The sequence below is a fragment of the Chiroxiphia lanceolata genome, chromosome 12 (assembly GCF_009829145.1).
Source record: "Chiroxiphia lanceolata isolate bChiLan1 chromosome 12, bChiLan1.pri, whole genome shotgun sequence".
NCBI lineage: Eukaryota > Metazoa > Chordata > Aves > Passeriformes > Pipridae > Chiroxiphia > Chiroxiphia lanceolata.
The window spans coordinates 15,822,870-15,850,863 of record NC_045648.1 but is presented as its reverse complement, the minus strand read 5'-3'; the positions used below and the strand labels follow the sequence as shown (position 1 = coordinate 15,850,863).

The 27,994-nt window shown below is 51.4% G+C and overlaps 1 protein-coding gene across 1 annotated transcript; it reads left to right on the top strand.

Moving 5' to 3' along the window:
• Positions 1–186: 186 nt before the first annotated feature.
• TRIP4 (thyroid hormone receptor interactor 4) lies at positions 187–27,834 on the top strand. The gene is given in 16 exon segments (XM_032700498.1): positions 187–256; positions 259–283; positions 1,101–1,129; positions 1,132–1,266; positions 1,487–1,622; positions 3,712–3,943; positions 4,521–4,597; positions 6,541–6,672; positions 7,007–7,099; positions 7,101–7,220; positions 7,544–7,670; positions 8,361–8,548; positions 9,503–9,627; positions 9,982–10,073; positions 23,346–23,448; positions 27,592–27,834. Coding segments are annotated over 16 exon segments (1,737 nt in total). The 5' UTR covers positions 187–201; the 3' UTR covers positions 27,660–27,834.
• Positions 27,835–27,994: the final 160 nt, after the last annotated feature.

The window sequence follows — 27,994 nt, the reverse complement described above, 5'->3', positions numbered from 1 at the left end:
TTGGAGCAACCTGGTCTAGTGGAAGGTGTCCCTTCCCATGGCAGGGAGTGGGACTGGATGATCCTTCGGGTCCCTTCCCACCCAGACCATTCCCGGACTCTACGAACGGGCCCGGAACTGTCGCGCCGCGGGCGCGTTGCCGGAGGGAAGGGAAGCGGAGGGTGCCGGGCGGTGCGGTGCTGTTTCCCGCCCCCGCGGAAGATGGCGGCGCCCAGCGCGCTCCTGGGGTGCGTCCAACACCTGCGGGGCGACTTTGGCTGGACGTGGGCGAGGAGGTGGTGAGGTGAGCGCAGCCGGGACCCTCTGCCCTCGACACCCCTCCGCGGTCCAACGCGGAGGGAACGGAGTGTGTCAGAGCGGCGCTCGGGGGTCTGTGCCCAAGGGTCGTCCCTCGGGTGGGGCACTGGGGGCGGGAGGTGGCGGGGAAGGGTATGTGGGGTCACAGAATCACGCACTTAAAAGCCTTTGTTTGTTTGTCCTGCAGGACAATTCCGGGCTGATTCTTATGGGGGGCCCCCCAGGCAGTTTAGGAATATCTATTTGGTGGGAAAATGGAGGTTCGGCAGAGAATTCTCTATTGAAAACAGTGAGACCTTTATACTGCCAGCTTTTCAGTCACCAGGGCAGCCTACAAGTTTATCTTTGAGGTTTCATCTTGGAAAAGCAATTCAGTTACTGGCACATGGAAGTCACCGGTGCTCCCCTAAGCTTTTCTAGAACACTAACAAAGTAAGTCAGAGCACTGAGAAGTTGCCTGAACTACCAATTACTCCACCCATTTTCAGAAACCCCCGGAGGTCCTTGGAGACAGATGCTGCACTTTGCCAGACTTTTCTGGGAACATTATTTCCATAAGGATACAGAGATTTGGAGACACACTGTTAACTCTTCAGCAGTTGCTTGCTCCTTCACAACTGGTTTGGGTTGGGAGGGACCTTAAGCTCCTCCTCGTTCCAACCCTTCTGCCCAGGGTTTTTACTACAATCTCCACAAACCTAATCTGAAAGGGAGAGCAATGACCACCTGTGCCATTAAACTCCTGGATCAGAGCTAGAAGAGCAGCCCTTACCCACGTTTATCCCTTTTCCCCCTCCTCGTAGATACATCCTGTCCATAACCAATGAGGATGAATCCGGGAGTACGTCATCGACCTCCTCCAGGGCACCGATGGGAAGAAGAGCTGGTTTGTGGAAGAGCTGCTTTCCAGGTGGAGGAAATCCTCCCAGCTGCCCTCTGAGCCTTTCCCAGCATATCGGAAGAAGGACGGTGAGTGCCACAGGGAAGAAGGAACCAAAGTCTCCAATAAACTTGTCTGGGTTTTTGTGTTTATGAAGAATCGTATACCATGAACCCCTGCGTGGGTAATGGTCTCATTCCTGATTATAGGGACAGGTTGAAGCCCATTTTTAGTCACCGAATAGAGTCTGGGGACATCTTTCCCTTGCTGGTGCTCACCCAGCCTCTCTGTGCTTGCACACACTTCCAGAGGCTTCGGAAGTGCCACGGGCTGGAGACCAAGGGAAGAAGGGGAAACGCAAAGGCAGGAACAAGCAGGAGACGCCTGCGTACACTGAGCCCAGCACACACGTGGAGGAGGTGAAAACCCCCTGGACCTGGCCAAGGTGAGCATGGTGGGGACACTGGGGTGGCTGGGGGACTGGGCAAGCTTGGAACCTGAGATGTGGGAAAGGAATATCAAACACCAATAAAGGTGGGATTGGAAAGTGGAAATGAGCATTCAGACGTTGAAGCTGGCATGCCCATGGCCAATGGAACCTGGCTTGTGCCAACCATAGTGTGGCCACAGGCCTAGGGCAGTGACTGTCCCCCTGTGCTGCGCACTGCTGAGGCCACACCTCACATCCTGGGGTCAGTTCTGGGCCCCACACTCCAAGAAAGACATCGAGGGGCTGGAGCATGTCCAGAGAAGGAAACGGGGCTGGGGAAGGGGCTGGAGCACCAGGAGTAGTTGAGGGAGCTGGGGGGCCTCAGCCTGGAGAAAAGGAGGCTCAGGAGGGACCTTCTGGCTTTCTCCAACTCCCTGACAGGAGAGTGGAGCCTGGTGGGGGTCGGGCTCTCTGCTCCCAGGAACAAGGGACAGGATGAGAGGAAAAAACCTCAAGCTGTGCCAGAGGAGATTTAGGTTGGATATTGGGGAAGATATTTTCATGGAAAGGCTGGTCAGGCGCTGGCACAGGTGGAGTCCCCATCCCTGGAAGTGTTCAAAAGGCACGTGAATGTGGCACCTGGGGACATGGGTTAGTTGTGGTACATGACAGTGCTGGGTTAGTGGTTGGACTTTGATCTTGTAAGGCTTTTCCAACCTAAATCATCCTACGATTCTATAATATATAGTCTGGGGAGAAAACTTGTGTATGTTTGTGTCTATAATGGGGAATAAAATAATCAACAGGTAGCAAATCCATGTCAGGGTGGATTTTGCTCCCCCCAAATGCCTGGATGGGAGAGCAGACGAAGGAAGCTGAGGCTGTAATTGGGAATAAAAGGGATTTCTTTAAAGCAGAGGTGTGATGGTGGGGAATTGAGGAAGCCACTAAGTGGATAGAACATTCCTTCTTGCTGTATTTAAACCTTCCCAGTCATGCTGAATTAACTTGAATTGGCAGCTGAAATATTTCTGAAAGAAACTGCAAAATAAGATTGTAGAAATGCTAAATCCCAAGAAATGCTGCTGTTTCCAAGCAGCACAAGGCTGTGCAACAAGCAGTAGTTGCCTCCCTCTGTGACAGTCAACTTACGCTTTGTAGCAGCATCCAAGCCCTGAGAGGCAGAGATGAACCTGAGTAAGGAGTGGAACTTGAATTCGTGTTTTTAAATGGAAGTTTTTGAAGCAGGGAGGCTGCAAAGTGTTTGTGAAAGTGTTTGTAAGATAAAACCCCACGTTTTTGAATTGAAGGGTTAAAATGGGTATTGGTGTTCCATTGCCCTGGAGTTATCCTCTAATTTAATTAAAATTAAAAAAACCCAACAAGTGAGAGAGCTCTGCTAAGGTCACTTTATCTGGTTTTGGGGTTTTTTCATGGTGGCACTGTTTGGATCTGGCAGTGGCACTAAAACCAGTCAGGCTTTACTGAGGGGACTGGAAATGCTGCATCACTAGAGTGAAACTCAGGTGAATCTCAGAATCACTGAGGCCAAGTCTCAGAAGGAGGAGCAGAGTTTATTTTGCAGCTCAATACTGGAACCTGCTGTGCATAGAAAACCTCTGCTGAGGTTGCTGTGCCGGGTGGGACATGGGAAAGCTGCTGGGAGCTGCCCTGGCTGTGAATGTAGTGGCCCTGCTGCCACCAATAGTTCTGTGTTGGGACAGGCACACACAGGGTTTCCCAGGGCATTGCCATAATCTAAATAGTCTTTGGAATAAATCTGGAAGTAGCTGAGCTGCTGTTTGGAGCTGTTAAGCCCCCGTGAGCTGCTGCTGCAGCCTCGATCCGAGCAGCTCCAGCTCACATAGGCAACAAACATCAACTGCATCAGCAGCATCCCTGTTCCTTGATTTGTTTGGATTCTTGGAGCTTTTCTGGCAGGCCTGAGCTTGTCTTTCCGTTCAGTCTGGGGTCTGGTCCAAGTTTCCTTGCAGTGAGGCAGAATAACACTTGTGAGTCCCCTGCCCGAGGGTCAGTGCTCACTCTCTGCTGCCAGTTTGGCACTTTGAGCACTGTTTGTTTGTTTATTTCTCTGCTTCCCCAGGCCCAGGAGCAGCAGTGTTGTCGGCAGCAGTAGCATTTCCTGTAAGAAGAAACCCAAATACGTCAGCCTGTACACCAAGGAGGGGCAGGACAGGCTGGCTGTGCTCATCCCAGGCCGTCATGCCTGCGAGTGCCTGGGCCAGAAGCACAAGCTCATCAACAACTGCCTGACGTGCGGGCGCATCGTCTGCGCCCAGGAGGGCTCCGGGCCCTGCCTGTTCTGCGGGGCCCTGGTGAGTCACCAGGGGGGTTTTTTTTGCCTTGCTTGGACCTGGAGAAGTTTGCTGGATTAGCCTCTTAGATAGAAGTTCCTCTAGCAAAGTTCTAAAGCTGTGTGCAGGAAGGAACCTCTTAGGAGGTTTCCCTCATCATTTATATCAGTTTGGAGCTTGTCTGGTTTCTGCCAGTCTCCTGTGCATCACAGCAGTGTCCAAAATATCTGCAAAGCTTCAGCCCCATCCTGGGCACAGCCCTGGCTGCCTTGTCAGGGACAGGAGCTGCAGCCAAGGCCAGTGTCCTGACTTTTCTTCAATGCTTGTGCAAGGTGAATCCTTCGGGATATCTGTTACACCCATATTATGTTTAAAGGGCACCTTTTGGAGAAAGAGGGCAAGTTAGTGGTGGCAGATGAGAGGAAATTCCTCTTCATGTGAGAGGAAAATATTGGTTGGGTGGACAAAATGTTTTAAATCAGATTCATTGCTACTTTGAAAGATCAGTCTAAATCCCAGTGGCCAACGAAGAGAGAACACCTCTGAGTTAAGGGTTGTTGATGGGCTTCCCAAGTCTTCACTTCCTCTTTTTCTTTAGGTGTGCACTAAAGAAGAGCAGGACATTCTTCAGCGGGACTCCAACAAGAGCCAGAAGCTGCTGAAGAAGCTCATGGCAGTAGCAATTCCATACCTGGAATAGAGTGAATCCAGTCAGTTTGTGCATGTTATTTGCTTCAGACTTCACTGAGCTGCTTGCCCTCATTACTTCCCGGTGTCTGTGGTGGGTGTTAAGAGGATGGATTGGAAGTTGGCTCCTTGGATCTTTCCTGCAAGCCTTGGCAGCACTCCTGGGCTTCAGCAGAGGTGACAACTGCGAGTGTCAAATGGCAGTGTATGATGTCCTTACCCTGAGGCCCCAAGGCTGCTCCTTAGGCATTCCAGAATCAATCACATGAACTGGATCATTGTAGCAGTCCTTGAAAATTAGGATAAGTCTCCTGTGGAATGTGTGCTGTGGAAGATGAAGTGCTGCTATCTGATGTGCTGGGTCTGCAGAGGTGGTGGTTAATATTTCCTAATGGCTCTTCTTGTCTAACACTTATCTTGGGAGCTAAAAATAGGAACAGAGCCAAGACAAGCAAGAGGAAATAATACCCAGTGTCCCAGCGAAGACCTGTGCATTGTGGGGATGTTTGTCTGAGTTTAGCTGAAATGCAGCCAAGGTCGTGGTGTTCTTGGTGGAAAAATACACTTTGCTGAAGAAATGGGGAATATTTCTTCTCCTTAGAGCTGCTGAGGTGGCAGGAGGTCCTGGAAGTCCTTGTGAACACCAGCTGGTCACAGAGCTGGGATGTTATATCCTGCCTGTAGAAATCCTGGTGTACTTCAGGATCCTTTTCCTTACCAGTTTGATCTCTCCCCCCTCCTGCCCCTGCCAGCTCTTGCTTTGTTATCTGTGTAGGTAAAAGCTGGAACGTGGTTTGCTGTTTGTCTTGGGAGTGAAAAAATGTGGATCAGTGACCACAGGGAAACACAGACAATTGTTTGCCTGCAAGAAAGGCTTTGCCTGCCTGGTGGAACATACTGGTTTGTGCCATTTGGGCTTTGGGGCAAACCTGTTGTGGGTTTTTTTGTTGTTCGCTGTTGTTTGGTTGGTTGGGTTTGGGGCCTTTACCAGGAAGGTTAAGAAGAAAGAGCATTTTCTGGGAATAGATTTCTCCATCTCTGGCAACAACTGGACTGGAGAACCTGTGTGTCAGGAGAGGATGTAGTTTGTGAGAGGCACAAACAGCAGCAGGTGGAAGGCTCTGGACATCCCTGGAATTGGTACTGATTTGTCCTGGGCAAGAGGCTCTTTGTGGGGTAACAACGTGTAGGGGGGGTTTGGCTTTTAGAAGGGGACTCCTAAAAAAGCTGGTTGCTGGAGAAGAGAAGCACTGGGGAGAACTTAATGCCCTTTCCAGTGCCTAAAGGGGGCTTTTGAAAAGGAGAGAGACTTTATAGACAAGCATTGATAGGACAAAAAGGAATGGTTTAAACTAAAAGAGAAGATTCAAGTTGGATATTAGAAAGAAATTCTTCTCTGTGAGGGTGGCGAGGCCCTGGCACAGGTTGCTCAGGGAAGCTGTGGCTGCCCCATCCTGGGAAGTGTTCAAGGCCAGGTTGGATGGGGCTTGGAGCAACCTGGTCTAGTGGAAGATGTCCCTGCCCATGGCAGAGAGGTGGATTGAGATGGTCTTTAAGGTCCCTTCCCACCCAAACCATTCCATGATTCTGTAATTCAAGGCCTGTGGTTGGTGATGCACAGAATTTTGACTGCCCAAATTGTTAGGGAGGGGTGAAGGAGAATCAAAGACCAAGAGCTTCTCTCTAAACTGTACCCAGACCTTGTCACTGTAGCATTTAGATGCTTTCTCCTCTTCCGGGGAAGGAGTCTGTGAAATGGGCTCGAGGGAAAATCAGGGCTTCAACCTCCTTGGAAAGATGCTGGTCTTGATGCCAGGTTGTTCTTTTAGCTTCTGGGATGGCATTTGGTTTAGGGGGCATATCTGCAGCCTGGCCCACCCAAGCTGGGCTTGAACTCACTGACTGCAGGGCTATAGTATGTTTTCTATCTTAGGTGCTGAAAGTTCCGGGAATTTGGATGCCATAAGCAAGGACTTGCTGCCTCGCCAGGAAGCGAGACTCAAAGCAGGCCTGGAGATGGCTGTGAAGCACAAAGACAAGCTGTTGGAATTTGACAGGACAAGGTAAGATACCAGGTGAGAGACTGTCATGAAATAGCACAAGTGGCCTGTCAGGCAAGCTGCCTTTTGCAAAAATGTTGGGAATTCCTTCTGAAACCCGGGCTGCAGCCACAGACACCTTAACGATGGTGTTTAGTGGAACAAGAGGGAGCCCCTGGAGCAGATCCCATTTGGGTGTCCTTTCTTTGTGTCCCTGTAATTCCAACTGTCTGGAGAGACCAGACAGGAGCTGATTGGAGGGCAGGTTTGGGGCAGGTTAGTGGCAGGTTTGGGGTGGTCAATGCTCTGTCCTGTTCCCACTGTGCTCATCCTCTGCCGTGCTGCTTGCTCCTCACAGCGTGCGGCGAACCCAGGTCATTGACGACGAGTCAGATTATTTTGCCACAGACTCCAACCAGTGGCTGTCCAAGCAGGAGAGGGAAGCTCTCCAGAAGAGAGCAGGAGCTGCGGGAGCTGCGCCACGCTTCTCGGCTTGCCAGAAAAATCACCATTGACTTCGCGGGCCGGCAGATCCTGGAGGAGGACAACAGCATGGCTGAGTACCACAGCAAGTGAGTGAGCACTGGCAGCGTGCCCAAGAGCAGGGAGGTGAAAATCCTCAGGGATAGTGGTCTGACATGTCTGTTAAAGCTGCCCTGGAAAGAGGTGTTGCAGAAGGCCTGTCTCAACAGAACCAGTTCAGCTCAAATTCACACCAAGCTGAGTTTCTGTGGTGGAGAGGAGTGACTGTTCAAACTGGAAATCAGACTGACAAGGAAATTGTTTAGTTGAGGGAGGTGGGGAAAAACCACTTTGGATCAGAATGTTTGTGTGGAGAAAGGAGACATTGCCTGGGGAAACAGGGAATTTTCATGGCTGTTGTTTGTGCTTGCAGGCTGGATGAGACCATTGAAGCCATTAATCGTGGTGCTCTGAGCGAGCCAGGAGGGAACTCAGAGGCAAAGGCAATGCTGAATTCTGGTGTTCTGGTGAATCCCCGTCTCCTCCAACCTGCTCCTTTGGTCAGTGGGGTTCAAATGATTTATTTCGGAGTAATTACTCATTTTGGGAGAGTTGAGCTGAAGAATTTTCAGTTCTAGCATGTCTGTTAGTACCCCGCAGGATCACAGAATGGTTTGGATTGGAACAGACCTTACATGTTGTTTTTTTCCACCCCCTACCATGAGCTTCCACTGGACCAGGTTGCTCCAATCCCTGTTCGACCTGGCCTTGAACACTTCCAGGGATGGAGCAACTTCTCTAGACAACCTGTTTCAACATCTCACAACTCTTAACAATAAAGAATTTCTCCCTAATATCCAATCCAACCCTGCCCTCCGTCAGTGGGAAGCCATTCCCCCTCTTTCCCCTTGTGTTTTATCCCCTCTTTCCTCTGTGTCCCTCGCTGGCCAGAGAAGGCTTGGCAATGCCCTGCTCTGTTTCCTGCTCCTGGTGTGTTGGTTTATGGGAGTTTTAGCCTCCTGCCTCTCCTTTTTAGGATACACAACAATTTCTCAGAGTCAGAATAAGGCTTTGTCACCCTTTCAGCTCTATTTTATGAAGCCTGTTCTGCCAGATTCCATTACCAAAGGGCATAAGGGTAATACCTCTGTCCTTAAGTGAAGGAAAATTCCAAATAGGATTTGCACTTGATACACATTGTTCCTCGAGAGGTGCTAACCTTTTTCCTGTTTCTTTTGAACCCTCTCTAGTGGGTGGACCAAACTGGTTTGCTCCCGCAAAGGAAAAATATTCATTCCATGGATGCTGAAAGTGAGTCTGACTTGGAGCGGAACAGGCTGCGGATTCAGGATCGAGAGCTGCTGGAGATCTCAGATGGTGGTTGGTGCCTCAGCATGCACCAGCCTTGGGCTTCCTTGCTCGTGAGAGGAATCAAAAGGTGAGGTGTCCCAGGCAGCTCCTGCTCCAGGGGAGATGGAAAGTTGTGTTTCTCTTCTGTGGACCCACTGGCTTTGTGCAGTCACTGGTAGCTGTGATAGCTCCAGGTTTGGAACCTGTGCTTCCTCTTCCTGTGTATTAATGGTTTGAGGAGCTGGAGAGTATTTTTTTGGGCGAGTATCTAACCTGGAAGGGACAAGTTTCTTCCCACTCCGTGAATGTAGAGAGAGGCTGAGATTTCTGAGCTGTAGTTGGGGCATACCTGTGTGGAACTTGAAAAGCAAAGAAGCTGACAGTGTAAAATATGTTATTCTGGTCTTTTTGGCCTTTATAAAGAAGGCAACAATGGCACCATGTTTAAAAAAAACCCAACTAGACACATTCCCCTTGACATTACCTTCCCCCTGTGGACTGGGAATCAAGGTACCAAGAGAAGCTCCTTCTGTTAATGGAGGACAAAGAATCTTCCTGAGCATTTTTTTCCCTTCACTGAATTTTTTCATTTTAGAGAGCAAAGCCTTTTCACTTCCCAAGCTAAAGATGCTATAAATCCTAAGGCATTCTGGGGATGCTGGAGCCGCTCCGGTACAGCTGCAGAATTCCAGGATCCCCCACTGACTGCTCCATGCAGATGCCTGGTCCCTTAGTGCTCTCTCGGTTGCTCTGTGTGACTTTTGGAGCTTGTGAGGGAATTGTGTGAACAGATTGTCCTACCCGTGTGTGCTGGCCTTGCTGGGAATTGATGTCCTCTCCAGCCATGAGGACGTGCTCTGCTTTATTTGTGAGGTCATTTTTTGCCCATGTCAGCTTTTCTTCGTGGTCCTGGCACATTGCTTGAGTTGGGATAATCAGGGCAAAGCTTAGCAGCAAGAATTGGATATATTTGATTGAAAAATATGTCCACGTGGGTAACCTCTGCTGGAATTTTAGTCCAGAATTCTCCTCTGTTCTCTAGGGTGGAGGGCAGAACCTGGTACACATCTCATCGGGGGAGGTTGTGGATTGCAGCTACTGCTAAAAGACCTTCCCCTCAGGAAATCTCTGAACTGGAAGCCACTTACAGAATGCTGCTCCAGAAAGGTGAACTCTCCTTGGATCTTGGAATGATTTGGTACATTGAGCCACGTAATGAGCAGTGTCAGAAATCCCTCTCTGCTTTGCTTTTAACCTTTTGATCTTGAATTTCTCTTCATCCTTTCTGCATTCCTGTCAGAAGCAGGGAAAGCTGTATATAAAATTAAATTTTCCAGTCTTAGTCCAATCATGGGGAAGATCCTGAGCTGGTAAAAGCGCAAGTTGTTAAAATTGCTGTATGTGTTCTTCTGCCTAAAAAAGCAGAGGTGCATGTAGGAGAGGGAAGGGCACAGGGGCTGGAAGACCCCACCTGTGTGTGCAGGATGTGAATCCCCTGAAAACATATTTCTTTTGCTGCAGATGTGGAATTTCCAAGCGATTATCCCTCAGGTTGCCTCCTGGGCTGTGTGGATGTGACTGACTGTTTATCACAAGAGCAATTTCAGGAGCAGGTGAGTACAGCAAATAAACCTTTCCAAGCTTGCATTAACCATCAGACTTTTAAAGTGGTGGAACTCACCTCTGGAGAAGACATTGAGTGGAGATTTTAGACTGTGTTGAGAGAAGACAAAAGTTACTGCAGGGATTTGGGTGGCAGAGAACATGAAGGGGCTTGGAAACTCAAGACAGCTTGGAAACATGGAAAACTCTGCAGCTGTGGTGGTGCTGTGCCATAGGACCTTATCCCTGCCCTGTGGTGCCAATGGGATCACCTCCCCTGGTGAGGGTGGCCCATGCAGAGGCATCATGGTCTGTAGCTACTGGATCTGCCCAGTGCTTCTTCCTGGAGCTGGAGGTCACAATGGCCTCACTGGTGACATCACACTGGCATAACTGGTGAGTTGTGAGTTGTGCTCTGATTGGGGCATCAGAAGAAAGAGCTGTGGGAGAAGGTGAGTCCTCTCCCACCAGAGGATGAAAACAAGAGAGCCACATGGTCTTCACGGAGACCCTGCAGAGAGGACATCCAAAGCCCATGGATACAGGGAAGGAGGGACACTGGAGAGTGCAGTGGGCTCCCAATGGAGTCAAGGGGCATTTAAGTGGCCTTTTTCTCAGTGAGGCAGGTGATTTGGTGTCCAGGGACAGAATAAATTTAAGGTACCAAGGCTGCCTTCACCTCAGGCTTCACCAGCAAAGATCTCTCAGAGATCCTGGAGAAGGGTTCAAGGAGGAGGAGAGGGATTATGTGTAGTGAAGGGAGGTTGAAATCAGGAGTCTTTTGAGAAATCTCAATCTGTACAAGTGCATGGGTGATGGTGCTGTGCCTCCAGATGTGCTAAGAGTGTTGGCAGGTGGCTTTGTGAGGCCACTCCTACCTTGGGAAGGTTATGGAGACTGGGAGAAGACCCTGGTAACTGTTAGATCCACCATTAAAAAGGAAAGGAAGGGATGCCTGGACACAACCTAGTGAAGCTGTGTCTCAGTCATGGGAGAAAGGCACAGAGGTTGGAGTATGAGTAGCAGAGGGAGCTTTGGTACTGGAATACCATGAAATCTGCAGGACTCTTTGGCCTTGTATGGGAACAAGCACTGGGAGAGAGAGAGGAAGGGACACTGGGGCCAGTGTACGGATTTTCTTCTGTAGCATCCACTAATTTACAGTTTGGTCTTAAATGGAGATTCTTATCCATCTTCTGCTGTCTGTTAACAGTGGTGAAGAAATACATCCTGATCTCTCACAGTACTTTTCCTCCTCTTCCTTTGTGGATGTGTTCTCCAGACATTGGTAGAATGACTGTGACAGCATCTCTGGTCTGGGAATTGCGCTGTAGGTAACTGGGTTTTAATCTTCCCACGGAGGACCCTCACAATATTAACCATGTTCTCTGGGAACTCTCCCAGTTTACTGGCACTGCTTGGCTGCAGAGGCACTGGAGGAAGAGCAGTGTATTCCAGAAGGAGCACCATTATCCACCCTATTAGTGAGAGATTCCCCTCTCTCCTCAATGCCATGGCACTTCCAAGGCTATATTTCACTGGCTTTTTGCTGCTCCCACATTGCAAACTACTTATAACTCCTAATTTCTTGCCTTTCTGCAGTGGTTTTGTCCGTTTTTTCCCAGGATTGCTTTAAGCAGTGTTCATTTCCCTCACTGGTAAGCTTGAATCCAGTGATCTGAGCCTCTTTCTGTAGTTGCTTTATGAGGAAGTGTCTGGTTTTGTGGGCTCTCATGAGCAGCAAATGCACGTGAAGGAAGCTGAGCTGAATTTAATTGCAAATGTCAGCACGATGACAAAGTGTGCAGCACCAGCTCAGAAATCCGAGTTGGATCTCTCTGGGAGGAGTAAATCCCTGTTGCTCACGTGGGTGATTCAGCCCAGGTTCATCAGGAGCCGCGTGTCAGCACCGTGATCCTGCCAGTTCCTGGTGTGCAAAGATCCCTTGTGCCTCAGGGGGAGAGAGAAGGAAGATGATGTGTTTTCCCCACTTCTGGCGTGCAGAAACATGGGATATTTCCTAGAGGTGTGTTAGCAGGCAAAGTGAGGTGATGCAGAGCAGAGACCTCGTGGGGATTGAGCCGCCGCGGAGCTTTTCCAGGCGCTGTGCTTTGACTCACACCTCTCCTCTTCACCACCTCCTCTTTGAAGCTCCTGCATGTTCCAGAAGAAATCATTTCACAAGTGCAGGGTGAACCATGCTTGCAGGTTATACCCACCTCCCAAGGATGAAATAGTTCCCTGGCTTGCTTATGGTGTTTTGATGGTGGTCCAGCCATCTTTGGCAGCCATGGAGGCTGGTTTGACTCTTGTGACCATTTGTTCCCCTTGGCAAGGGAGACTCTTCCTGGTCTTGGGTCTGTTCTTGGTCCTGGGGCTGTTCAGCCAGGAGAAGAGAAGGCTCTGGGGAGGCCTTAAAGCCCCTTCCAGTGCCTAAAGGGGCTCCAAGAGAGCAGGAGAGGGACTTTGGACAAGGACAAAGGGGAATGGCCTGGAGGAACAGGACAAGGGGAAATGGCTTCCTACTGCAAGAGGGCAGGCTTAAATGGGATATGGGGAAGGAATTGTTGGCTGTGAGTGGGTGAGGCCCTGGCCCAGGTTGGCCAGAGAAGCTGTGGCTGCCCCATCCCTGGAAGTGTGCAAGGCCAGGCTGGACGGGGCTTGGAGCAACCTGGTCTAGTGGAAGACGTCCCTGCCCATGGCAGCAGGGTGGAATTGGATGATCTTGAAGGTCCCTTCCAACCCAATCCAGTCTGTGATTCCATGATTCCACGGCCTGTCCCTCCTGTCTCTCTCCTGTTCTCTCTCAGCGCTGCTGTCACCCACTCCCTGTTTAGCACTGTCTGCAGATTTAATTTCCCTGCTGTTTGCATCCTCTCTCAGGTTGCTAATGAAGATGTTGTGGCTCCCTGCTGGTATTTTTCTGTCATTATCTTCATTTAATTTTATTTTTTTTTACACTTGTGCTCGAAAAACCAAAATTAAGCAACGATGCCCCAGCAGAGTCAGAGCCATTCCCTGCCTGAGCGCTTGCATTATGGTCAGGGAGGGGTTATTTATCCACATTTTTACTGGACATGTAAGCCTGGCCTTGCATCACCCCTCAGAGGGCTCAGTCCTACCTACCTCTGCCCTACCTGCAGTATTTGAGGCCTGTCTGACATTGCTGAGGTGGTTTGCAGATTTTCAGGGTCGTGTGGGAAGTGATGATGGAACAGGATCTGATGTGCTGTAGCTGGTAGGGAGCAGAGGAGGAGCAGAGGTGTCTTTGGGATAAGGACCAGTGGCATGTCAGGTGACATTGCCTTAATCCCAGTTGTGCTGCTTACTGCATGAACTAGTTAAATCAGCTCCTCTGGGTCTCTCCCACGTGGAAAATAAAGCAGCACTTCCATCAGGTTATTTACACCTCGTTTTACTGCTCAGAGCTCTGATCTCTGGACTGAAGCAGCTCTAGGAGCAGAAGCTATCGTTGGGTAGGAAAGTCCAGCCCAGATGTCTAGTGTCATCTGCCTTGTCTGCAGGGGACCGAAGCAGAAGCTGTTTCCTGAACTCAGCCCTGGTTGCCTGGTGCCAGGAGATCCCTCTGAAATCTCAGGATTTCCAGTTGAGCTTTGCACATCTTGCCCCTCCTCGGAGCACATTCTGAGCTCGTTTCCTTCTCTCCCTGGCAGCCACCCAAAACCTCCTGGTAGAGACCAGAATGATCCCTTTGTTACACTTTTCGGTGCTAGAGGTGACCTGGAAACTTTCTTCCCCCTGTGGAGATCCGAGTGTTGACGACGGCTTTTCCTTGCTCCGGGGCTGACGTCACCGACACCTTGAGCCAAGCGAGGAGCTGCCCTTCTTTTCCTGCAGAGGTGTCGGTGACTTCAGCAGCACCCACTCGGGATATGTGTGATGGGGCAGGCGGGGCTTGGCACGGCCCTAAAGCTGGCAGGGAAGTGTTTACACTGATGCCATTTCAATGTGCTCTGAAGTCCATGTTCATTTTGCTAATGACTTTGATCCGAGAGACTATTTGACTGGGAAAAGAATGTTTCCTGCTGCTATTTTGGTGGTTGATAGGTGTGTTTGGGCTTATTTTGAGTCCAGGCATACACACATGATGATGTCTGGCTGTAGTTATATCCCAGGCTGAAATATTGGGTAATTATGTTTGATGGGAGTTAAGTGTTTATTTTCATTTCTGGGTGATCACTTAGTGTCCTTAAATCAGCACAGGGGAACATGGCAAAGCTATTTTTGTGCCACAAGATTGCAACTATCATGTAAATAGCTCCAGCTTTCCCTCTCAGGAAATTTGGGTTTAATCTCTTGGCCTCCTCTTCCCTCTCCAGTGAAAAGAACAGCAAAAAACATTAGACTCAGGTGCCCAGTGTACAGGACTCAGTTTAGATCCTCAAATAGGAGTGGAGAAGGGTAGAAACTTTCTATATTTAGCCTCCAGAAGGTGCCTGTTTAGATTATCTCCAAATAAAGGAACAATAGCCCGCTGGGAATATTTTCCTAAGGAGTTAATGAGAGGGAGAAACACAAACATAGACACTGACGTGTACTTCGAAGAACAGTATAAATACAGAGACTTTTTATGGGGACCTTCTCCCTGAAGGAAAGATTTCTTAGGGCAGGCTCTGAGCAAGACAAGTGCCTGTTTGTGCGGTGCAGGGGCTGTCCTGGCACCTTCCTCACCCCCTCCACCGGGATATTTGCCTTCTCCTTCCTGAGGCACCTCTCCCGATGAAAGATTTTTAACTAGATCAGATTCCTCCTGGAGCAGTCTAGGTGGCTGTTAATGATTGCAACCCATGAAAGGCCTTTGAACTTTACAGGTCCCTGCATTCTCCTGAGCTGAATTTGTCTTTCCCACATAGCCTAATGCCAGATCCACTGGTGGATTAGGCTGGCTCGCAGGGTGATGCATCTCTTTAGTTTGGGTTCTCACCCCACAAAGCCCCCTGGTTTGTGGTTCTGGGAGCAGAGCAGGAATACAGCTGGTTTAGATTAGAGAGGGTAAGAGATGGGGGAGTTTTTCCGTATGGGAAGTGCTTTGGTTTTCATCAGAGGCTCTTCTGAGGCTCCAGCTGCCTCACATACGCTAGCAGGTTTGCTCAGGCCACTGCTCAGGCTGTTAAGATGAAGGAGAGATTGTCACTTGATGATGATTAATTTAGGAATGCATTAACATGCCAAAGAAATCGAATGATAGAGGCCTGCTTGCCCTCTCCTCTGGTTTCCTAGACCCAAGGGAAAAAGTGAAGCCAAGGCTGAAGCATATGACTTAATTAATGATGACTGTGGACTTAGCCTCTGCTACCATTTCAGCAAACTACTCATGAGCTGGCAGGGCCTTTTCCCTCTCTCAGATTTGGTCACTGAGACTTGCTACCTTCTCGGTATTTGGTTTTTATTTAATCCTGAAACCAAGGGTTAGATAAAACTGACCTGGGGCCTGGCTGCTGCTCGGGTGCCTCACAGCCTCCCTGGCTAGGCTGAGCTGTGCCCACCCTTTCCATGGTGACCTCAAATGCTGAGAATCAGCTCCAAAATACAGCCCTCACCATACATGTACCCAAGGACTCTGCATGTCATGGATTCCCTAACCCTGAACAGACTGGTTTCTCCACATCCTGGTCCTGTGAGAAATGCCCTCCCGTTTGTTGTGTTGAATCAATCCTGGAAGCAGCTGCCGGGTCACACCTCCTCAGGGAGCAGCAGCAAGGGTCACTGCGTGGAGTGGCAGCTGTCCAAGGAACCAGGGACAGTGGTGCCTTCTCTGTGCAAGGCTGTGTTCCCAAAGTTGGGGTTTTCTGAACTTCTTTTGTGTGTGTCCTACCCCTGTGCTTCCCAGCTCTGATTTATGGCAGGACTTTGTGAAGCTGCTTGAAGTTGTCTGACTGTATGCAGCAGGCACTGTGAGCTACCTGTGCCAGAGGCAGGTGCCCTGGTTCCCCATTGTGTCCTCCTCCCCACTGCCTTTTCCTCCTCCTTGCCAGGTCTAGCCGAGGGTGCGAGTGGTGGGGCTGTGTTGGAGCTGAGCTTAGCCCTGCTTCGGCCATTCCTTGGCACGGGGGGATAAAACAGCTCTTTCGGCCTTGTACTCTCCCAGATATTTTTCTAGGTCCACCCAGTTTCTCCCAGACCAGTTGTCAGGCGCTCTATAAACATCTCCAGCCCTTCCAGGGCTTAGCATGGGCGGGTGTTGTCTCGGGCTGGGATTTGAGCCGCACAAGGGTGTTGGTGGCTGTAGGTCCCGCGATGCCGGTTCAGGGAGAGCCAGGGGGTGCAGCGTTTGCTGGCACCGCTGAGTCCTCGGGGTCTCCCCGTGGACAGACTGCTCGGAGTGCATCAGCACGAGTTTGAACATTAAATCTACATTTCAAAGTCCTGTTATTACTTATTACGTTTTAATTGCTTCCCCTGCCCTTCGAATCAAAGTACAGCCTGTGGTGTAGGAACAGCACGATGAGAGCCGGGGCTCCGGGCTGGGAGGCGGAGAACACCCACTGGATGGATCCGCCCGGCCGGGGGGAAGGATCCTGCGGTGATCCCGGCCTGCTGCGCCTGGAGCTGGTTGTGTACCATCCAGGCGTGCGAGGGGCAGAGCAGACAAGGGTTGCCAGGCATCATGGTGGGAAGAAGGGGAAAGGAAGGCCGGCTCACAGAATTCCTTGCGCATCCTGGCGCAGGGAGCGTGTGCCAGCACACGAGCTGCCAGCAGCAGCTGGAAGCGCTCAGGAACAGCAGGGAGGATGTTGACTGCAACAATGCATCAAGGCTGCGGTTTGTAACCTCAATAGTCAGGCAGTTAAGTTTTTTTTCTCTTTTTTTTTAACAAAGACATTTTGATTGCCAAATCCATAACCATTAGCAGCTGTGGTTTCGAGCTGTTCCTTCCTCACACGTTGCAGTCTAGACCTGACAGGCTTTCAAACAAAAGTTTGGCTGCCGGCTTTTGTTTGGATTTCTTTGTGATCCTGGTTTCTTTCCTCCTTTTCCCATTCCCTTGATTCAGATTGAACATGGATGTGTATCCCAGCCGCTGTGAAGTGGCTCTTCTGTATCCCTGAGCTCTTCTGTGGCCAAGGACAGCTTGTAGTGTTCCTTGGGTGCATGTTCTGGATGTTTCTGCCTCAAGCTAGAAAATTTGGCGTTTCTAGAAAGTTGGATCTGCTTTAGGCTTTCTGTTTAGGAAAATGTTACATTTCTCACAGGCCAAAAGCTGAGTGCTGAGGCAGAGGGAGCAGGTCCTTAAAAGATGATGCTTGAAAATGTTCTCAGAGTTTGGAAGTGTGATGCAAAACCATGTCATGAGGGGGATCAAAGCTTGGATTGAAGTGCTTGGTGCTGTGCAAGTACTTTCCAGAACTGGAGGGCTGAGTCAGGAGGTGACACGGAGCAGTTGCAAAGCTGGGTCTGCTGTTCCCAGTTGGGTGTTACCTTTGGGTGAACATGCCCTGGAGCGCTCCTAGGTGAAGGCTGGGTTGGGAAAATTGGCTGGATAATCTGCCAAAAGGAATATCCTTGCAAAGAGATGATGGAGACCACTGCTATGGAAACAACAGACAGGAAACTGATGCTCCCACACCACTCTCCTTGGAAAAGTGACAAGGATGGATGTGGCTTAACATCCAGTTAAGCATCATCTCTCTCATTTTTGATGGCTCTATTTCTCCTGGATCCACATGTCCACGGTGCAGGTGTTCCTGTAAGTGCCCTTCTTTGGCCGCAGCACCCCTGTCAGTCCCCAAAAACTACCAACTTTCTTTTCCCGTTTGCAAACCACTAAAGAAGCATTTTCTAGCTGGATGGTGAGCAATTTCCCTCCAGAGAGGAGGAGAAAATGGCTGTTTAGTAGTTAATTACCTGTTACGTTGCTCTGACAGCGATGAAGCTTATGAGGCATGAAAGAAGAGCGGATCCGCCTCTCCCACAAATCACCAAGAAAACGGGGTGAAGGAAGTTGTGCTCCCCGGGGATGCCTCACATCCCACTGCTCTCCTTGCACATGGCCAAGGGGTTTCTCCAGTGCCCGGGAAGAGCCCAGCGCGTGTTCCTACCTGCTGGGGAGAGTGATTTATTGCCCCTGCTGGTTTCAGCAGCCCTGCTCTTTCCGAGGGGATGTCGTCTCCGCCAGGGTGATTTTTTTTTTTCCCTTTGAATGTGTTTTATGGTGAACTCTCTTGCCAACACATGGGCTCTGCTTGCTTTTATTCTTTCCAGACAGCATTGCTTTCCAGTGCTGCCTCTTTTATTCCAAAGCTCTTGGAGAGCAGCAGGGAAATGAAGGCTGGAGCTGGTGTCCTGGCCCGGCACTGCCTGGCAGGGCGAGCCGTGTTTTCCCTGTTGTTCACCGAGGAGCCACGCCAGGAAAATGATTCACCCCTTTCCATTATGAACCTTGCAGAGCATCTCAACCCTCTCCTCACTGCCGGTGCCCCCGGCCACCCTCGGCAGCTGTAAGATGGAGAGGGTGGTAGTGCCCCGGGGAAGGACTACAGGTTCCAGCGTGCAATTCTGCGCCGCTCGGGCTGACCGGGATGTGCTCCACGGGCACGGGGAGCGGAGGAGAGCTCAGGCTGTATTGAGGGCTCCGTAGGCAGGCGTGTGTGAAACGCCGAGGCGATTCCCACCCCGTTGTCTCCCTTTGTGTCCCGAGGCCTTAATGAGAACGAAGGATGCTCCTAAAAGGTCGCTAACGGAGCTGCCGGGCAGTGTTTGGGCTTTGTGCTGGCGGAGCCGCTGCTCCCTGCACGCGGTGCCTTTGTTCCTGCCTCGGATGCGCCGGAGCAGAGCTCATCTCGTTAGTGATGGTTTGGCTTGCTCCCAGCACGTTTTCTTTCGGCTCTTTCCATTCCCCTACCTTCGGGTCACGGCGCTCGGGTTCAAGCCAACGCAGCTTATTGGAGAGGGGTGAAGAAATCCAGGGGTTCGGGACGGCCCTTCTCCAGAGCTTAGGGTCCCGAACGCTGCGTTGGTACCAGTGACCCTACACGGTCCTGGCATCCCACTGCAGGCTTTACCCAAATCAGGGAAAAAGTATTTAACAGATTGGTGTAGGGGGAAAAAAAATAGCAGGAGGTTTTTTTTCTCAGCTGTCAGAGAAGGTGGGTTTGTGTCTCTGCTGGCTCCGAGCTGGCTCGTCCCCTCCTTTGCTCTTTTGCTGTGGGCTGTGGAACGGGAGGCTGGCAGCCCTGCTGCTATTCCTGGTGCTGACAAGCTGCTGATGGGAGACAAGGGATGGCGAAAACGAAGTGTAGGGAACATTCATTAGCAATTAGCCCTGCCTGCAGCTTGAGCGAGGTGGCTGTTGGGGACATCCGATAGCCACTTAATACACATTCAAAGCAATGGCTCTGGCGTGAGGGTGAGTCTGGTGGCCAGTTTTCAGAGGAGCCCAGCCCTCAGCTCCCTTTTCCAGCTACATTTGACCTCGAGCTCTTCCTGCATGCATTAAGCCCTTGAGATCTGCTTTTCTTTCCCCTCCCAGCTAATCTCCTCACAGCCAGGATCTTACAGACCTGTTAGCAGCAAACTGAAGCCCAACTGGAGTGGTGGGATGAGCAAGGAGGGTGGTGTTTGTGTGGACGCTGGTGTGTAGAGCACGTTCGTGGGGTTTTCAGCGCGAAGCAGTGGGCAGGAGCAGCAGTTGGTAAAGCTGTGCCAGCTCTTCACAGCCCACGGAGCCCACGGCCTCTCAGCTGCCTTGTCGCCAGCCCGAGGTGGCAGAAGGTCTGAGAGGAGGCTGAATCATTTTATGTTGCATAACCCCTCTCTTTCAAGCTTCTCTGCTCATCTGCAGGATTGCAGGAGGGTGCATTTGCTCCTTCTTGGTGGACAACCTGGCCTCTGGACTGTGTTTGTTGTGGCCGCCTTCTCCTAAATGCAGAGTTGCTTCCAGGTAGAGGCAATGTCAAGCCTAGAGTACCAGCACCTGTTTTGTTAACACCCTCAAGATGAGAATGACGAGTACCATTGAATTTAAGAAGGAACATCCCCCATCAGACTCCTGACTGGGTTTGATTCTCAGTTGCCAGAGAAGAGGGAGCATGGTGTCCCTCTGAATTGGCCTTTTATTTGAAAAAATGCTGTTGCAGATCCTCTTTACTGGGGATCGTGGAATCCCAGAGTGGTTTGGGTTGGAAGAACCTTAAAGCCCATCTCGTTCCACCCCTTGCCATGGGCAGGGACAGCTTCCACTAGACCAGGTTGCTCCAAACCCTGTCCAACCTGGCCAATATGACAGGATATGTTCTGTCCTCTCTCCCTGCCACACTCCATGTGGGTTTTGGGCTTTTATTCCAAGCCTCAAATTTACTGAAGCGCTGATGGGCAGTGACCACTGTCTGTGGGATATAGTAATAGATATAGTAGATATAAATTTGTTCTCCGTCTCCTAAACTTCTGGCATTGCAGACTGTAGAGTGACTCGACTGACCTCTCCCAACAAAAACATTGAGAAAGGAGGTTTATTACTTGTTAGACACTTGGGTAGCTGTAGAAAATGTAACGGAGGTGAATGTGTTTGGTGTCTTGGTGACAGCATCTCCACTGAGAGTGGAGCTCCCTATATTTCTGTGGGATGAATGAATGGAATTAGGTCATGGAAGGGACTGGGGGAAGAGGAGAGCTGGGCTATTGGGTTGACTCATTATGTTGTGAGGGCTCACTCTTAACTTCCTCACCTGGGAGCATCCTGACTCTAGGCAGAGGAGAGGGTTACAGCTCTTTCTCAACTCCAGCAGGCAGGAATATTCTGCTTTTTTTTCTTCAGCAGGATGGGATAAGAGGTTTCTGGGGTAGGTACAATAGGAAGCCTTAAATGCAGGGGCTGGACGAGGGGCTCCTTCCCTGCCTCCTGGGACTGAGATGCCAGAGGAAGGAGCGAGGCTTTTTAAAATGCAGGACACGAAGGGATTTGGCACAGGGACAGAAACATACCCTGGGAGCGAAGATGAAAGGCTGTGGTGTGGAAGCCTGAACCGGAGTCGCAGCTGTGGCATCCCCTCGGCCTTGGGATTGGATTGAACTGGAAGCACTTGGAGCTGAAGGCTTGATCCTGGCTTTGGATGAAAGCTGTCAGCGGAGAAGCCAACCTGGCTGTTTCCTTCACTGCTGAAGGCAGGGTCCCTGTTTGGGGGACGTTCCCTGGCTGGGGGCTGTAAGGGATGTGAGGGGGACATAGTGGTGTCAAGGTCCACCTGGGAGATGGTGGCTGACAAGATTTGGGAAACAGCTGCACTCCAGGCATAGGACTCCTATTACACACTGATCCTGGACACCCAGCCTTGAGGTGTAGTGGAGTGGGGATGGTCCATCTCTGTGAGCAGGTTTGAGTGATCCTTTATGCCCCTCCAGTCTATGGAGTGACCTTTGGAGGCTGTGGTGACACAGAGGCTGCTGGATATCTCAGGTCATCTGGCCATGGAGGTACTGCCAATCACCTGCATGATGGCGAGAGCGATAAAGCTGCGCCAGCATTTCGCACTCTCCAGGCTTTGGCTGGGATATTCACATTGGCTCTTTCTAACCTTCCAAGATCCTCCTTCCCTGCAGATGGGAAATGAAAATCCTTGGCATTGGCGTGGAGCAGTGGAAGCAAGTCAAGTAAGGTGACTCAGCCAAAAAAAAATAAAGAGGAGGAAACCTGTCCAAGCCCAGATCGGTGCAGCAGGGCATCGGCATGCGGTGCGGATCAGGGCACCCTTCCCCCGCACAGTGCTGCACAGAGCAGCTGAGTGCCCCTACATCTCTGTCTTAGTCCACAGACCTTACATGCTGTTGTAAAATGAGAGGGGTTGGAAACACTTTCCCTGGTTGATCCAATCCCAGCGTTGGGCTTCTGTAAATCCCCCTAACCGCTGGCAGTGCTGCCAAACCTCCTGCAGCACAGGGAGAGCAGGTCGCTCCCTGCTTCCCTCTCCATGTCCAGCTGTTCCAGGGCAAATCCAAACTCATCTTGGCAGGTCGGTGAGAGCTTTTCAAACACTCGGCCTAGGAGTCATTTGTTAGTAACAAATGGGGGATTTGCCAGGACACGCAGCTCCATCTGGTCTGGCATCCTGTCCCCTCCAGCAGCCTTGACAGATCTGCCTGGGGAAGGCAGGGGAGCAGGAAGAAAAGAGAAGACAGTTTTCCCATGGAAGGAAAACCACTTCCGCAGTCTGTTTGAGCAGTATTTCCTGGGCTGGAGCACCTTCATGGCACGCCCTGGCCTCGGCGCCTGTCAGCACCAGTTCTGCAGCTCATGGACAATCTGAGGGCAGTGTTGGAATATACATTTTTTTACTGTTTTGCATTTCACCTCTGAATGCCAGCAAGGCTGAGCTGCAGCCAGTCAGGATTTTGGTGCACTTCCTGCATGGAGTAGGTTTTTTTCTCCTTTTCTCCCCCATGGTTAATGAGAGAAACAATCTTAGAGGCTTTTTCCAACCTAAATGCTTCTATGATTCTATAATCTGTTTATGCCCTTCCTATATAATTCCCCCATGTCTTCATCGTGGTGAAATCCCTCCATGGACTCCTTGCACAGAGCCAGCCCTGAGCTGACTTCTCTGAGCCATCACCTTGGCGTGTTGCAGGTGTGTTGCTCACCTTTTAGATGCAGATGAATCTCAAGGGCTGTGTGTCCTACAGGAGGACAGTGCACACTCTGCAAATCTCAAATCCTTGTGTCTAGACTGAGCTTTGTGGGGAAGATTTGGGGACGAATCTGTAGCTGGGTCAGCTGGAGGTGGCCAACCTTCTGGTGGTCATCTTCAAGCTGAGTTTGGCAGGTTGTTTTGATTGAGGCGCTGTTGTGCTGCCTGTGACCGGGTGGGGATACCCATTCCAGGGAATGCATCAGGCTGAAAATCAGTCCTAAGCCTGTCCCAGTGAACAGGCAGGCTGGAGAGGGCAGGGCCCCGACCACCTCCCTGTCAACATACCATGTTTCTGATCAGCTTAAGTCAAGTGTGAAACCACAGGGGAAACACAGGTCAGTGCTAAAGGGGGTTGAAAAGAGTTTGGAAGAAGCCAGGGTGAGTGGATCCAAAAATGCAGCAAACTCTGGCAGAGGCACAGTGGGAAGAGGCTGAGTGAGGGGCTCTCTGAGTAACACCCAAACCTGCAATTGTTTGGGGTTTTTCATTAAAAGCTCTTGAAGTGATTTAATTTGAGCTGCTACAGCATCAATATAACCCATGTCTTGGTTAAGATCCCTCTGCTCCTGCCCACCAAGCTCTTTCCATGCCTGCACAGCCGCCCTGACTCTGTTCCCTGTGTCTCCCTGTGTTTCGCAGTATCCAGACCTGAGCCAAGAATCCGGGTCTCCATTTGTCTTTATCTGCACTGATCCCCAGGAGATGGTTGTGAAGTTTCCCATCAAAGGAAAACACAAAATCTGTAAGTAGTAAAATTTCCCCAGCTGCCCCATTGGCCCTTGGAGCCTGCTCCCCTTGGCACCCCGGCTTGCCTTTGCCAGATGAGTTCCCAACCTTTGCCCTCTGCTCTTTGATCTGGAGGTGTTTGTTTAATGGCTCGAATACATCTGTAATATTTTTTTGTGTTCGGTTCCCCTTGTCCCAGATGTTGCTTGCTTCCAAATACATGCCTCTTCCTGCCTCTGCAAACACTTGGGGAGTCACAGGGCTTCTGTCGGTGGCTGATCTGCTGCCGGCTTCAGCCTGAGTTGGGATACAAGAGGGTACGGCAATGCCCCGGTGGATCCACGTGACCTCCTTGTCCTGTAGTTCCAAATCGCCCTCTTGCCCCTGATGATGATGAGGGCTCGAACAGCAAGAGCTGCAGGGCCAGATGGATGTTCCCCATCCAGAGGCCAGCGGGCTGGGATGTCCTGGCAGAGCTGGCAGGGAAGCGCTGCAGCATCTGTCCGTGCTCCGTTTGCCAGTGTCGTTGGTCCCTTTTACGAGCCACCAGCCCCTCCGCAGGCTGCCAGTTATTCCTGCCCGCTGCCGTAAAAAGGATGGAGGAGGGATGCGGCAGCTGGGGAGCCCACAGTCAGCTCCAGCCTTATTAGCAGCCTCTCCACCACACAGCCCGGGGAAGGTGCTGCACATGCTTGCAGGGGATGTGAAAAATTAATTTGACGGGCTAAAAGCAGCAGAAGCAGGAACGGTCTTGGCTATTTGTTTAGCAGAGCTGACACCTGGGTGTTCTCCCTCCTTTGCCATGTGGATCTCTGGGAGTAGTTACCTGGGGCGCAGGAGCGGTGGGATTTCTCAGGAAAGGGCTTTTGAAGCACAGAGTAGGGTTATTTTTATTGGTTTTGAAGTTTTTTTCTCTTCTCTGCTCAGGGAAGCACCTTTCTCCCACAGCTTCAGTTTCTCTCTGAGTGTTCAGGTGTTCCTGCAAAACCATTTGGTTTCTTCTCTGCCTTTTGGGGCAGTACCTGGGAGGTGCGCTCAGCCAATGGTGACCAGCAATACTTGGAGAGCTGCAGCATTTGGATCTCACTCAGTCCTCCCCCTGGATGGGTCATTCCCAGTGCCAGTGAGCATACAGGAGTTATTAAGGATGCAAACATCTTGGCTGTGGGAGAACATCCTTGTGGCTGTTGCATGCTGGAGAAACTGCATCCTTTTTTTAACTTGTTTGAACCTCTCCTTGCTCTTGTCTAGGCTCTCTCGTGCCCCTTCACTCCCACATCTGCCTCCAACCATCCAGGGGTAGGAGAAGGGGATGCTGCCGTGCGGGGTGAGCACGGGATGACCGGCTTGTGCGCGTCTGCCTCGCCGGGTGCAGGTGCTGCCAGTCCCCTCCCCATCTGTCACATCGTCTCCTTTGTGTTGTGACACTTCCCTTCTTGGAGAAGGATCAGTCTAACAGCCTGGAAGGAAGCCGGCTGTGCTGGCAGCTGCCTGTGCTCCTGCTGCTGCCCCAGCCTTCCCTGCCCTCCATCCCGACAAGAGCTGTCACGGGAGCAGTGCAGGAGGACTGTGGAGCTGCATGTTCACCCCCCGGAAGGGACATGGTCCGTCTGGGTGATATTTGTGACAGCCTAGGGAAGGAGCAGGGAAGCCTTTGACCTTTCATCAGGGCAAGGCGCTGTTTTAATAGGAGCTGGCATTGCATCCCAGGCAGGCAGAAACTTAATTCTCCCAGCTGGAAGCAGAGCAGAGGGAAGGTGCGGGCTCGCATCCCCACCTGGGCTCGCTGGCTGCCCTGGTCTCCTTGAAACCTGGCTCAAGCCATGACAAAATGCCAGTTTGTCTTGTTGGGAAGCCAAGCCAGAGCAGTTTTCCTTGCCAGATAACAGCATGGACCTCGCCGCGATGACATCCGGATGCTTCTCCATTGCAAATTAGTTGTTTCTAGCAGCCTGGGGATGGGAAAAAAAACCCCTAATGTGGCTTGGGTTTTGCTTCCAGGGTTATTGTTTGCATGGAAGGGATGGGCACAGTGCTTCTGTTGCATCTGAGAGTACAGCTGTCCCCAAACGCATCCCTGCATAGTTTTAGCACGAGGACAAAGCTCACTGGCTGTTCTCGTGGGAGTTTTCCTTGAATCCTGGCTAAGCTTCCCTGAAACATCGTTGAGAAACCTCCCTCCAACAGCCAGCGGCTGGAAGAGCGGGCGGAGGGACACGGTGTGTGAGATCAGCCTTAAATCATTGAGCGGAAAGAGCCGGGGACCCTGGGGCTTTGCCTTATTTTTAGCCTTTTCTTAAAGGTTACCTATGTGGTGTGATGTTTGCCAGCTGGAAGAGCAGAGGAGCCTCCCGATGGTTTTGGGGTCCAGGAGGAGCAGGCAGACATGTGAAATAGGATGCTGACAGCCCTGGTGGCACAGTGTTGGGTGGGGAGGGGACCAGAGCATGGAGAGAGTGGGAACTCGCTGCCTTCTTCCTGCCAACCCCCACATGGTGTGGGGACAGGCTGGTTGGAAATGTGTCCAGATGGGCTGGCTCAGTGTCCAGCCATAGCAAGGAGGGGGCTTCTTCCCCAGCCTTAGATGGTGGTGGGGAAATTATTCTCCGAGGTGGCCAAAGGGATGGAGGATCTCCCAGACCATATTCCAAACCCCATTTCAGTTTATGGATCAGTCGCACGGTGACCTGCAAACCCTCTTTGTTGAGCCAGAGAAGTACCTGCTTCTCAGGCACATGGGCATTTACTGGCCGTTTCTGGAGCAGTGGCCAAAGTAGAACTTGTTTGGAGCTTGGTGGATCTTGTCCCCACCACAGATATGCTGTAGCTGGGTTGAAGCAACACAGCTCTTCCAGGGACTGCATGGGCTGTGCTTCATCCATGGGCTTGATACCCCACAAGGATGATGCTGAGGGTGAAGTACTGCCAGCTCCGGCTCCATCCACATCACTGAGATTTGGCTGGGATGGACTCTATCTTCTATTGAGATGGAACTCTGATCCCTTTGCCTCCTCTCCTGATGGTGTGCCTGCAGTGGATCCGATGTTCCTCCTAGAGGATGCAGGGAATGCTCCCCAGGGATTGGGGCCACCCTCCCCAGCTCAGGATGGGGCCTGCAGTTTTTACTGCTGCCTTCTGCAATGCCTTGGAGCCCTGTCCCTACTCCCAGCTACAGAGATAGGCCTAGGCTGGCATTTGGAAGATGGGAAGATGCAGGGGAGCAGCAGAGAAATGGGTTCCTGGGGAGACATGGCATTAGAGGAGGTAACTGGTGCTGGCGCAGCCTCTCTGGGAGCTGCAGGAGCTTTGCCTGGGAGAGTGGGAGCATCCTGGCTTTTTTACAGGCAGGAAGAAGGGGACAGGGACACTCCTCCAAGGCAGCTCATCATGCTCCTGGCTTGCTCACTGTGCCTGGCTTCTGGCTTCTGATGCAGGAGTTCCCCAAATCCCACGTCCTGATGTCCTGCCCCTCTCCCAGGTGGGAAAGCTGAGCTGGCAGCCAAGGCACTGTGAAGGACAAGGGGAGGCAGTGTTTGCTCCAGGTCCCACCAGAGTTCCTGGCCGAGGTGGCAAAGGCAGCACAGCCCTCCCAGCTGGTGGCCTTGAAGGCCACCAACCTGGCACTTGGCAGCAGAGAGTGGTTGTCCCAATCACACTGGGTGCCCATTGCACCATCGTCTCCAAGCTGAGGGTTTGTTGTCCCCAAGCCCGGGTTTCGGCCATGCCGTGGAGAAACATGTCCCCGACACGGTGCTTGATGGTCCCCCGTCTCCTCCGAGTGTGTCAACACATCCCGCGGGCGAGCACAGGGATCGGTTCCCCCCCCGGTAGTGGCAGGCGAGTGCTGGATGTTAATTTACTCTCCTCCTCGCTGAATTTTCCCCTCTCTGGCGTCTCTTGGCCACGTCGGACACGCTTGTCCCCCCTGGGGCCGGGGGGGGGGGGGGGGGCTGGCCCGGCTCCTCGGTGTCGTCCTGCGGAGGAGGCCGCGGTGGCTGGAAACGCCTGGCTCCTCAAGCAGGCTAATTGGATGTGACAGGAACACACTAACTAGGAGACCTCGCTGCCTCCAGCTCATTTGCATTGCAAATAGCATTTAAAAATAAAGAGTGATGAGGGTTTGTTGTGGTTTTTTTTTTCTTTAATCCTCTCTTTACAGGGAAACTGGATGCAAAGATCCATCAGGGAGCGAAGAAGGGGTTAATGAAGCAGAAGGCTGTGGGGTGAGCGCCAGGGGAGCAGCACCAGTTCCCACGAAGCACCGGCTGCCTCCAAAAAGTGCCAGCGTGGTCCTTGGCTCCGGAAAGCAGGTGCAAGACAGATCCATGATCCCAGATTACTTTTAGGTATTGCTCTATCTGTTGTATTCCAAAAGCATTAAAAGAGATGTGTTTTCACCAAGCTCTGTGCTTCCCGGGAAGTCAGAAGGGTGGGTGGGAGATGGAGCTTGATGGGATGGGGTTCAACAAGCACTGACATCTCCACATCCTCCTTGGAGCAGTGAAACCCAGGAAGGTTGAGAGGAGCTCCCCAACAGCAGCCAGCCCAGCTCCATCCTGGCT